The sequence below is a fragment of the Poecile atricapillus genome, chromosome 3 (genome assembly GCF_030490865.1).
Source record: "Poecile atricapillus isolate bPoeAtr1 chromosome 3, bPoeAtr1.hap1, whole genome shotgun sequence".
NCBI lineage: Eukaryota > Metazoa > Chordata > Aves > Passeriformes > Paridae > Poecile > Poecile atricapillus.
In genome coordinates this window covers 1384743-1397661 of record NC_081251.1, presented here as the reverse complement: position 1 = coordinate 1397661, position 12919 = coordinate 1384743, and the positions used below count along the sequence as shown (strand labels likewise).

At 52.7% G+C, this 12919-nt stretch overlaps 1 protein-coding gene across 1 annotated transcript; it reads right to left on the bottom strand.

Moving 5' to 3' along the window:
* Positions 1 to 165: 165 nt before the first annotated feature.
* Positions 166 to 11962, bottom strand: PBK (PDZ binding kinase). Its single transcript, XM_058836899.1, has 7 exons — positions 11855 to 11962; positions 10409 to 10502; positions 8648 to 8790; positions 7111 to 7280; positions 4171 to 4300; positions 3001 to 3148; positions 166 to 1277 (listed from the first exon to the last, which is right to left on the bottom strand). The coding sequence occupies exons 1-7, from the start codon at positions 11901 to 11903 to the stop codon at positions 1025 to 1027; spliced, it is 987 nt and encodes a 328-aa protein (XP_058692882.1). The 5' UTR covers positions 11904 to 11962; the 3' UTR covers positions 166 to 1024.
* Between the last annotated feature and the right edge of the window lie 957 nt (positions 11963 to 12919).

Sequence of the window (12919 nt, the reverse complement as noted above, 5' to 3'; positions counted from 1 at the left end):
CGGGGGTTGGAAATCTGGGAATGTCAGGGTTGGGAAATCTGGGAATGTCAGGGCTCTGGAGCCGCGTCTCAATGGAAATTTGGGAATGCTTTGGGCTCTGGAAATCTGGGAATTTGGAGGCTCTGGAGCTCTGGGAATATCAGGGCTCTGGAACTCTGGGAATGTCGGTGTTCTGGAACTCCAGGAATTTTGGAGCTGGAACTTCAGGAATTCCGGTGTTCTAGAGCTCCGCCCCTCACTGGAATTCCTCAGGAATTCCCATGGGCAGCAGCTCCAGGGCCCGGCAGAGTTGGAAACCTGGGAATGTCAGGGCTGGAACTCTGGGAATGTCGCGGGAATGTTTGGACTCTGGAACTCCGGAACATCAGGGCTCTGGAAATCCGGGAATTTCGGGGCTCTGGAGCTCCGGGAATTCCGGAGCTCCATCCCCTCATTCCTGGAGTTCCTGTGGAATTCCCATGGGCAGCAGCTCCAGGGTACAGCAGAGTTGGAAATCTGGGAATGTCAGGGCTGGAACTCCAGGAACATCGGGGCTCTGGAACTCAGGGAATTTTGGGGCTCCAGAACTCCAGGAATGCCGGGTTCCGGAACTCTGGGAATGTTTGGGCTCTGGAACTCCAGAACATCAGGGCTCCAGAACTCCGGGAATTTCGGGACTCTGGAGCTCCTGGAATCCTGGTGTTCCGGAGCTCCGTGCCCTCACTCCAGCAGTTCCTGGGGAATTCCCACGGGCAGCGGCTCCAGGGCCTGGCAGAGTTGGAAACCTGGGAATGTCAGGGCTGGAACTCCAGGAATTTTGGGGCTCTGGAGCTCCGGGAATTCTGGTGTTCTGGAGCTCTGGGAATGTCGGGGCTGGAACTCTGGGAATATCAGAGCTCTGGAACTCTGGGAATGTCGGGGTTCTGGAGATCTGGGAATGTCAGGGCTCTGGAACTCCAGGAATTTTGGGGCTCTGGAACATCAGGGCTCCAGAACTCCGGGAATTTTGGGGCTGGAGCTCCAGGAATTCCGGCGCTCCGTGCGGTCACTCCAGCAGTTCCTGGGGAATTCCCATGGGCAGCGTCTCCAGCGCCCGGCACAGGGCGGCGGCGGGCGGGCGCTGCCGGGGCTGGGCCGCGGTGCAGGCGCAGAACAATTCCCGCACGGATCCCAGCGCCGGATCCAGCGCCGCCTCCGCCGGCAGCGGCGGCCGCGAGCCCAAACGCGCCCGGAACTGCCGCTCCCAGGAATCCTCGGAATCCTCCGAACAGCGGGAATCCTCCGAGCAGCGGGAATCCTCCACACACCGGGAATCCTCCACACACCGGGAATTCTCCCGCAGGGAACCCTCGGAGTGCAGGGAATCCTCCGAGGAGAAGGAATCCTCTGGAATGGCGGAAGAGAGAGGCAGTTGGAAGCGGATCCCGGGAATTCCGGGCCTGTTTGATATTCCCAAAGTGATCCCAGCCCAGAATCCCAGGAGTTCCGGCCCCATCCGATGTTCCCAGAGTGATCCCAGCCTGGAATTCCAGGAATTCCAGCCCTGATATTCCCAGTTATCCCAGCCCAGAATCCCAGGAATTCCAGCCCTGATATTCCCAATTATCCCAGCCCAGAATCCCAGGAGTTCCAGCCCCATCCGATGTTCCCGGAGTTATCCCAGCCCGGAATCCCAGGAATTCCAGCCCTGATATTCCCAATTATCCCAGCCCAGAATCCCAGGAATTCCAGCCCTGATATTCCCAATTATCCCAGCCCAGAATCCCAGGAGTTCCAGCCCCATCCGATGTTCCCGGAGTTATCCCAGCCCGGAATCCCAGGAATTCCAGCCCTGATGTTCCCAGGGTGGTCCCAGCCCGGCCTTGGGCATTCCCAGAATTCTGAGGTTCCGAAATCCCAACCCTGTCCCGGCATTCCAGGCTTTTTTCCCAAATCCCGCTCTGCCTCTCTGGGATTGGATCCAACCCCATCCCGACTCCTCGCCAGGAAGGAATTTTGGGAATTCCCAACTCCAGAAGGGTCTCCCTTCCCTTTCCCATCCCTGAATTCCATAAAAATCCCTCGGGATGGATCCTGAGTGTCCTCGATCCCAGAATCCCAGAATGGTTTGGGATGGGATCCAGGGATCTTCAATCCCATCCCATTCCAATCCCAGGGTGATCCAGCCTTTCCTTGGATTCTCCCAGGGATTCTCCGGGAATTCCTTTCCAAGCTCCCAGCCCAATTCCTCTTCCCAGGGATCCCATTCCCTGCCAGCCCCTCCCCAATCCCAATCCCAATTCAATCCCAGTCCATTCCCATTCCAAATCCCATTCCCAACCCACTCCCAGTTCAATCCCATCCCAATCCCAATCCCTCCCCAATCCCATTCCCAATCCCATCCCATTCCCAGTTCAGTCCAATCCTAATCAATTCCCAATCTGATCCCATTCCCAATCCAATTCCAAATCAAATCCCATTTCCAATCCCGTTCCCAATCCCATCCCATTTCTGATCCCAATCCCGTTCCAAATCCCAATCCCGTTCCCTCTCTGACCCTAATCCAATCCCAATCCAGTCCAATCCCAATCCAATCCCATTCCCAATCCCACTCCAAATTCCATCCCATTCCCAATCCCAACCCCATTCCAATTCCCAATCCATTCCCATTTCCACTCCCATTCCCATTCCCAACACCAATCCCAACCCGTTTCCCATTCCCATTCCCGCTCCCCTCTCTGGATCCCGCTGTTCCCATTCCCATTCCTGCTGTTATTCCCACTGCTCCCACTGTTCCCATTCCCTCTGTTCCCATTCCCGTTGTTCCCATTGTTCCTGCTGTTATTCCCGCTGTTCCCGCTGTTCTTCCCACTGTTGTTCCCACTGTTATTCCTGCTGTTCCCATTGTTCCCACTGTTCCCATTCCCGCTGTTATTCCCACTGTTGTTTTTCCCGCTGTTCCCATTCCCATTATTCCCGCTGTTATTCCCGCTGTTATTCCCGTTATTCCGGCTGTTGTTGTTCCCACCGCTGCAGTCGGGCAGGTGGGGCACGCTCAGCGCCAGCATCTCCCACAGCGTCAGCCCCAGCGGGAAAATGTCGGAGCGATCCGAGATGATCCCGCCCGGCTCCAGCGCCTCCGGAGGCAGCCACGGCTCCGTGCCCACGTACGGCTGCTCGGGATCGCGCGCTGCCGACGGAATGCGGCGGGAATGACATCGGGAACACCGGGAACAAAGGGAACAACGTCAGGAATGACATCGGGAACACCGGGAATGGGATCGGGATTGGATCGGGAACGGGATCAGGATCAGGATCAGATTGGGAACAGGACTGGGAACAGGATTGGGAATGGGATTGAGAATGGGATTGGATCAGGAATGGGATTGGATTGGGAACGGGATTGGATCAGGAATGGGATCGGATTGGGAATGGGATTGGATTGGAAATGGGATTGGATCAGGAATGGGATTGGATTGGGAATGGGATCGGGATCAGGATCAGATCGGGAACAGGACTGGGAACAGGATTGGGAATGGATCGGGAATGGGAATGGGATTGGGGATGGATGGGAGAGGGATTGGGATTTGGAGTGGATTGGGAATGGGATGGGGAATGGGAATGGGATCAAGAACAGGATCAGATTGGGAATGTGATTGGATTGGGGATGGGATCGGGATGGGAACAGGATTGGGAATGGAGTGGATTGGGGTGAACTGAGAATGGGATTGGGAATGGGATTGGATCGGGAATGGGAATAGGATTGGGAATGGGAATCAGGTTGGATTGGACTGGATTGGGACTGGATTGGGAACACGACTGGAAATGGAATTTGATTCGGAATTGGGCTGGGAATGGGATTGGGAATGGGATCAGATTGGAATGGGATGGGATTGGATTGGGTTGGGCTTGGAATCAGACTGGATTGGATTGAGATTGGGATGGGATTGGATTGGGATGGGATTGGGAATGGGATGGGATTGGGAATGGGGTCCCAGGAAAAGCCGCGCTCCCCCAGGGATTCCCGAGCCCCTTTTCCCGGGAATTCCGGCCTCCCGGGTGGATTCCCAGAGCCTGGGGGATCCCTCCAGGAGATCCCAGAGCCTCCAGCTCCACAATTCCCAAGGAGCCGGATCCCTTCCCGCATTCCCAAGGAGCCGGATCCCTTCCCGCATTCCCAAGGAGCCGGGGGTGTTCCCGGGGTTCCGGCACCTTCCAGGTTCTCATCCAGGGCCAGGGCGACTCCGATGTCGCAGATTTTGACGGATTCGAAGGCCCCGCGCACGACAACGTTCGGGGATTTGATGTCGCCGTGGAGCAGCCGCTGCTCCGTGTGCAGGTACTGCCGGAAAAACAACAACAGCCGGGAAAATAACACCGGGAAAAACAACAACAGCCGGGAAAATAACACCGGGAAAAACAACAGCCGGATAAACAACAACAGCCAGAAAAACAACAACAGCCGGATAAACAACAACAGCCGGAAAAACAACAACAGCCGGATAAACAACAACAGCTGGGAAAATAACACCGGGAAAAACAACAACAGCTGGGAAAATAACACCGGGAAAAACAACAGCCGGAAAAACAACAGCCGGATAAACAACAACAGCTGGATAAACAACAGCCGGGAAAATAACACCGGGAAAAACAACAGCCGGATAAACAACAACAGCCGGGAAAATAACACTGGGAAAAACAACAGCCGGATAAACAACAACAGCTGGAAAAACAACACCGGGAAAAACAACAACAGCCGGATAAACAACAACAGCTGGATAAACAACAGCCGGGAAAATAACCAGGAAAAACAACAGCCGGATAAACAACAACAGCCGGATAAACAACAACACCCGGATAAACAACAACAGCTGGATAAACAACAACAGCTGTGGGACAAAACAACACTGGGAAAAAAACACCAGGATAAACAACAACAGTGGGAAAAACAGCAGGGAAAAACGACAACTGTGAGACAAAACAATAGCGGGAAAAACAACAACAACAGCTGTGGGACAAAACAACAGCGGGAAAAAAACAGCAGAAAAAACAACAACTGTGGGACAAAACAACAACAGCAGGAAAAACAACAGCGGGAAAAATAACAACAGTGGGAAAAATAACAGTGGGAGAAACAACAACACCGGGAAGAAAAAACAACAGCAGAAAGAAGTAACACCAGAAAAAACAACAGCGGGAAAAACAACAGCCAGATAAACAACAGCTGGAAAAACAACAACAACAGCTGTAGGACAAAACAACAACACCAGGAAAAGAACGCCGGGAAAAACAACAACAGTGGGGAAAACAACAACAACAACAGCGGGAAAAACAGCGGAAAAAACAACAACAACTGTGGGACAAAACAACAACAGGAAAAACAGCAGCGGGAAAAATAACAACAGTGGGAAAAATAACAGTGGGAGAAAGAACAGTGGGAAGGAAAAACAACAACGGGAAAAACAATAACAGCAGGAAAAAAATAACACCAGGAAAAACAACAGTGGGAAAAACAACAGGAAAAACAACAGCGGGAAGGAAAAACAACAGCGGGAAGGAAAAACAACAACAGCGGGAAAAATAACAGCGGGAAAAACAATGGGGAAAAATCGGACACAGGGAAACCCCCTGGATTTGCTGTCGGAAGCTCAGGATCCGCTCCGAGCCCGGCTCCCCTTTCCCAGGGAATTCCGTCCCTTCCCAGATTTCCCAGCCTGGGGTTGGGCCCGGCTTCTCTCCAGGAAGGGATTTTGGGAATTCCCGGCTCCAGGAAGGGTCTCCCTTCCCTTTCCCACCCCCAAATTCCATAAAAACCCCTCGGGATAGATCCTGAGCGTCCTCGATCCCAGAATCCCGGAATTCCTTGGGATGGGATCCATGGATTTCCAATCCCATCCCATCCCGATCCTGGGCTGCTCCGGCCTTTCCTTGGACGCTCCCAGGGATTCTCTGGGAATTTCTTCCCGAGCTCCCACCCATCCCCATCCCAACTCCCCCCAGCACCTGGAAAGCCGCCCTGGCTCCCCCTTTTCCCAGAATTCCATGACTTTCCCAGAATCCCAGGTTTTTCCTGGAATCCCAATCCATTCCCATTATTCCCAGGCTTTTCCCTGCCTTTCCCACACTCCCAGCATTTCCCACCCTTGTTCCCAGTGTTGTTCCCAGTTTTTTCCTCATTTTTCCCTGGTGTTTTTCCTGGCACATTCCCACTCTTTTCCTGGTGTATTCCTGTTATTCCCAGCTCATTCCCAGTGCATTCCCACTATTCCTGGTGTATTCCCACTGTATTCCCAGTGTATTCCTGTCACTCCTGCCGCATTCCCGGTGCATTCCTGCTATTCCTGGTGTATTCCCACTGTTTTCCCATTATTCCTGGTTTTGTTCCCGGTGTATTCCCGTTATTCCCAGCTTTGTTCCTGCTGGATTCCCGCTGTTATTCCCGCTGTGGTTGTTCGTGTTCCCATTATTCCCACTGTTCTTCCTGCTGTTGTTATTCCTGTTATTCCCGCTGTTGTTGTTCCCGTTCCTGCTGTTGTTATTCCCACTGTTGTTGTTATTCCCAGTTATTCCCGCTGTTCCCATTGTAATTCCCGCTGTTATTCCCACCGTTGTTATTCCTGCTGTTCCCGTTATCATTCCCATTGTTATTCCCGTTATCATTCCCGTTGTTCCCACTGTTGTTCCCGTTGTTGTTATTCCCGCTGTTATTCCCATTGTCGTTATTCCCACTGTTGTTCCAGCTGTTATTCCCGCTGTTCTTATTGTTATTCCCATTATCATCCTCGTTGTTATTCCTGCTGCTATTCCCGCCTTTGTTATTCCCGTTATTATTCCCGTTGTTGTTATTCCCTCTGTTCCCACTGTAATTCCTGCTGTTATTCCCACTGTTCCCGTTATTCCCGCTGTTGTTATTCCCGCCGTTGTTGTTATTCCCGCCATTGTTATCCTCGTTATCATTCCCGCTGTTGTTATTCCCGTTATTATTCCCGTTGTTATTCCGGCTGTTGTTATTCCTGTTATTATTCCCGTTATCATTCCCGCTGTTGTTATTCCCGTTATTATTCCCGTTATCGTTCCCGCTGTTGTTATTCCCGTTATTATTCCCGTTGTTGTTCCGGCTGTTGTTATTCCGGCTGTTGTCATTCCCGTTACCTGCAGCCCTCGTGCCACGCCCAGCCCGACGCGCAGGATGGCTCCGGCGGGAAAGGCCCCGCGGCCGCGCTCCCGGCGCTCCTGGATCCGATCCCACAGGGAACGCTCGCCCCCGAATTCCATGGCCAGGCAGAGATTCCCGTCAGGAGCCACAGCCAGAGCCCGGTACCCTGGGAATCATCCGGGGAAAATGATCAGCCGGGGAAATATTCCATGGGAAATCTGATCCATGGGAAATCTCATCCATGGGAAATGATCCATGGGAAATAAAATCCATGGGAAATATTCTGTGGGAAATTATCTGTAGGAAATGATCCATGGGAAATATTCCGTGGGTAATCTAATCCATGGGAAATATTCCATGGGAAATATTCCGTGGGAAATTATCTGTGGGAAATGATCCATGGGAAATCTAATCCATGGGAAATATTCCGTGGGAAATATTCCGTGGGAAATTATCCGTGGGAAATGATCCATGGGGAATTTCCATGGGAAATATTCCATGGGAAATATTCCACGGGAAATATTCCGTGGGAAATTATCCACGGGAAATAAAATCCATGGGAAATCTAATCCATGGGAAATACTGTGTGGGAAATATAATCCATGGGAAATATTCCATGGGAAATATTCCATGGGAAATCATCCGTGGCAAATATTCCATGGGAAATCCATGGGAAATAGAATCCATGGGAAATAAAATCCATGGGAAATCTAATCCATGGAAAATGATCCCTGGGGAATTATCTGTGGGAAATATTCCATGGGAAATATAATCCATGGGAAATATTCCATGGGAAGTATTCCACGAGAAATGATCCATGGGACATGATCCATGGGAAGTATTCCATGGGAAATCATCTGTGGGAAATCCCTGGGAATGGGAATATGGGAAATCCCTGGGAGCCAGGAATGGGATCCATGGGATCCAGGGAATGGGGAAATGGGATCCATGGGAATGGGAACTGTGGGAATGGGGTTGGATTGATGGGATGGGAGTGGGATCCGTGGGAATGGGATCCATGGGATCCACGGGGTGGGATCTGTGGGATGGAGATGGGAATGGAATCAGTTCCCATGGATCTGAGTTCTGTATTCCCTTGGGAAAGGGGATCCATGGGAATGGGGATGGGAACAGGAATGGGATTCATGGGAATGGGATGGGAATGGGATCTGTTCCCATGAATCCAACCCCACCCTTCCCCTGGGAAAGGGGATCCATGGGAATGGGATCCATGGGAATGGGAGTGGGGACAGAAATGGGATGGGATTCATTCCCAGGGGTCCCTACCCCCCATTCCCGGTGTTTCCACCCCCATTCCTGGGATCCCGCCCCCATTCCTGGTGTTCCTGCCCTCATTTCCCGGTGTTCCCGGTGTGGATTCCCGCCCCCATTCCCGGTATTCCCAGTGTCAGTTCCCGGTGTTCCCGCCCCCATTCCCGGTGTGGGTTCCCAGTGTTCCAGCCCCCATTCCCAGTGTTCCCGCCCCCATTCCCGGTATTCCCGGTATTCCCGGTGTTCCCGGTGTTCCCGCACCGACGACGTTGGGGTGCCGCAGGTTGCGCAGGGTCTGGGCCTCGTTCCGGAGGCGCTGCTGGAAGAGGCTGCGCTGGATCCCAGAACAGCCGGAGTTGATTTTCTTCACGGCCCAGGGAGAGCGGGAACAGCCACGGGGAGACCTGGGAACAACAGGAACAACAGCCGGAATGGCACCGGGAACAACGGGAACAACAGCCGGAATGGCACCGGGAACAACGGGAACAACAGCCGGAATGGCACCGGGAACAACAGGAATAGACGGGAAAATGAGGGGAAAAGCCTGGGAATCCAGGGAAATGATGGGATCCTGGGAAAAGCCTGGGAATCTGGGGAAATCCAGGGAATCTGGGAAAAGCCTGGGAATCTTGAAGAATTATGGGATCCTGGGAAAAGCCAGGGAATCTGGGAAAAGCCTGGGGTTCCGGGAAAATGATGGGATTCTGGGAGAAGGCAAGAAATCCAGGAAAAGCCAGGGATCCTGGGGAAATCCTGGGAATGCGGGGGAAGGCAGGGATCCTGGGGAAATCATGGGAGTCCAGGGAAATTATGGGGTTCTGGGAATGCGGGAAAAGCCAGAAATTCCAGGAAAATCCAGGGATTCCAGGAAAAGCCAGGGAGTGTGGGAAAAGCCTGGGAACGCCGGGAATTCACGGAATTCCCCGGGAGATTGGGAAGAGGAGAGGATCCATGGGGGACGGGGAGGTCCCAGGGAACGGGAATTGGGATCCGCCTCCGTTTCCACACGGGGCTGGGCCTGGGGGAGGGGAAGAGGATTGGAGGACAAAATCCCGGAATTCCAGCCCAGGAAAGGAGCCCAAATCCCAGAATTCCAGCCAGGAAAGGGCGATCCCAAAAAAAACTGAGGCCAAAATCCCAGAATTCCCAGGAATGGAGCCCAAATCCTGGAATTCCAGGTGGGAAAGGGTGATCCCAAAATAATGGAGCCCAGAATTCCAGAATTTCCAGGAATGGAGCCCAAATCCCCAGAATTCCAAGTGGGAAAGAGTGATCCCAAAATAATAGAGACCAAAATCCAAGAATTCCAGCCAGGAGAGGCTTATCCCAAAATTCCAGAGCCCAAATTCCCAGAATTCCCAGGAATGGAGCCCAAATTCCCAGAATTCCCAGGAATGGAGCCCAAATTCCCAGAATTCCCGGGAAAGGAGCCCAAATTCCCAGAATTCCCGGGAAAGGAGCCCAAGTTCCCAGAATTCCTGGGAAAGGAGCCCAAATTCCCAGAATTCCCAGGAAAGGAGCCCAAATTCCCAGAATTCCTGGGAAAGGAGCCCAAATTCCCAGAATTCCCAGGAATGGAGCCCAAATTCCCAGAATTCCCGGGAAAGGAGCCCAAATTCCCAGAATTCCTGGGAAAGGAGCCCAAATTCCCAGAATTCCCGGGAAAGGAGCCCAAATTCCCAGAATTCCTGGGAAAGGAGCCCAAATTCCCAGAATTCCCAGGAATGGAGCCCAAATTCCCAGAATTCCCGGGAAAGGAGCCCAAATTCCCAGAATTCCCAGGAATGGAGCCCAAATTCCCAGAATTCCTGGGAAAGGAGCCCAAATTCCCAGAATTCCTGGGAAAGGAGACCAAATTCCCAGGAATTCCAGCCAGGATGGGCTCATCCCAAGGCCCCGCGCTCCTTCCTGGCTCCACAAATCCCAAATCCCGGCTCTGTGGGGAGGAGAGCCGGGATCACCCCGGGATCGGCTCCGGGATTTCCCAGGATCACAACAATTCCCGGGATCACAATTCCCGACCTTTCCATCAGGTAAACGCTGACTCCGGTGCCGAATCCCAACTTCTGCATGAAGGGCGAGGCCGGGATGGTGATGGACGCCAAATTCCCGGGATCTGCGGGAAAATCCCGGGAAAACCCGGCTGGGATCGGGATCCGCCCTCCCGGGGAATCCCGGGGAGAATTCCCGTTGGATATCGGGAATAATCCCCGGCGGGGTTTCCGTCCCCGCGCGGTTCGGGGATGCGGAGCTGGGAATGGTTGGAATTCCAAAGGGTTTTGGTTTTTCCTGGTGTTTTCCCAAATTTTGGGTTCGTTTCTTGAATGTTCCCGAAAAAACGGAGCTCCAAAATCACCCAAAATCACCCCAAAATCACCAAAAAATTACCCCAAACCCCCCAAAATCACCAAAATTGTCCCCAAATCACCCGAAATCACCCCAAAATCACCCAAAAGCCCCCAAAATCTTCATTTCCCCCTGCAAAATCCCTCCAAAAACCCCCAAAATCAATCAAAATTGTCCCAAAAAATCACCAAGAAACACCCCAAAATTGCCCCAAATCACCCCAAAATCATCAAAAATCGCCCCAAATCACCCAAAGGCCCCAAAATCTTCAGTTCCCCCCTGCAAAATCCCTCCAAAAACCCCCAAATCAATGAAAATTGTCCCCAAATCACCCCAAAATCACCAAAATCATCAGCACCCCCAAAATCATCAAAAATCACCCCAAAATCTTCAGTTCCTACACTCAAAATCCCTCCAAAAATCCCCAAAATCAGCTCTGACACCCCCAAACTCTCCAAACCCTCCCCTAAAATGCTCAAAATCGCCCGAAAATCACCCCAAAATCAGGTTTGGCATCCCCAAAAGCCCCAAATCTCCCCAAAACCGCACAAATTTGCCCGAAAAATCACCCGAAAAACCCCAAAATCGCCCAAAAATCATCTACGGCTCCCCCAAACCCCCAAAATCAGCCCAAAATTGTCCCAAAACCCCAAAAAATCACTCCCAAAACCGCAAAAATCAACCAAAATGACCCCAAAATCAGCCCGGGCACCCCCAAATCTCCCCAAAACCCCAGAAATTTGCCCCAAAAAAACCCCAAAAAACAAAACAAAAAAAACCCCAAAAAACACCAAAATCGCCCCAAAAATCCCAAAAAAAAGTGCCCCAAAACCCAAAAAAAAAACCCCCAAAAACCCAAATCGCCCCAAAAACCCCAAATTGGGATGGGATAAAGGGATGGGAATTTGGGATGGGAAATTGGGAATTTGGGAAGGGAAATTGGGAATTTGGGAAGGGAAATTGGGAATTTGGGAAGGGAATCCCATCCCAGGGATTTCCCACCTGGATCAAAGCAGGGGGAAGGGAGGGGAGGGGAGGGGGGAGGGGCTGGCAGAGTTTTCCCGGGAATCTCTGGGATTTTCCCGGGAAAAGGCTGGCGGGAACATCCCGGGATTTGCTCACCCTCCTCAGCCCCGCGGGACGGGGGGGACGGGGAGCGGAGAGAGGCCATGGAGCGATCCCGGATCCCGATCCTGGATCCCGATCCCGGATCCTGATCCCAATCCCAGATCCTGGTCCTGGATCCCGGTGCTGGTCCCGATCCCGATCCTGAAGCCTGATCCCAGATCCTGATCCCGGTGCTGATCCAGGTCCTGGATTCCGATCCCGGATCCTGATCCCAATCCCGGTGCTGATCCCAATCCTGGATCCCGATCCCGGATCCCGATCCCAATCCCGGTGCTGGATTCAGATCCTGATGCTGATCTTGACCCTGGTGCTGATCCTGGATCCCAATCCTGGATTCAGATCCCAATCCCGATCCCGATCCCGGATCCTGCGGAGCACGAGGGGACTTGGAGGGATCCCAATGGCTCCGGGAGATCCCGGATTTGGGAATTTGGGAGATCCTGGATTCGGGAATTGGGGAGGTTCCGGATTTGGGAAATGGGGAAAGCCGGGATTTGGGAACTCGGGAGATCCTGGATTGGGGAATTGAGGGTTCCTGGATTTGGGAACTGGGAGTTCCCGGGTTTAGGAAATGGGGAAAGCTGGGATTTGGGAATTGGAGAAGTCCCGGATTTGGGTATTCAGGAGATCCTGGATTCGGGAATTGAGGGTTCCTGGATTTGGGAATTGGGGAGGTGCCACATTCAGGAATTGGGGGTCCATAAATTGGATTTGGGAACTGGGGAAATCCCGGATTCGGGAATTGCGGGACCCTGGATTTGGGAATTCAGAGAATCCCAGGATTTGGGAGGTCCCAGAGTCGGGAATTGGGGAGTTCCGGATCGGAGGGATCCGAACCTGGAGGATCCCAGGGGATCCCAGCGCGGGAATTTGGAATCCAGCTCAGGGAATTTGGGATCCCAGCGCGGGAATTTGGAATCCAGCTCAGGGAATTTGGGATCCCAGCTCGGGAATTTGGGATCCAGCTCGGGATGGCCCCGATTTGGGAATGGGGGATCCCAGGTTTTGGGGGAATCCCAGGAAGAGCCCACCGGTCCCACCTCGGCTCGGGCCGCGCGG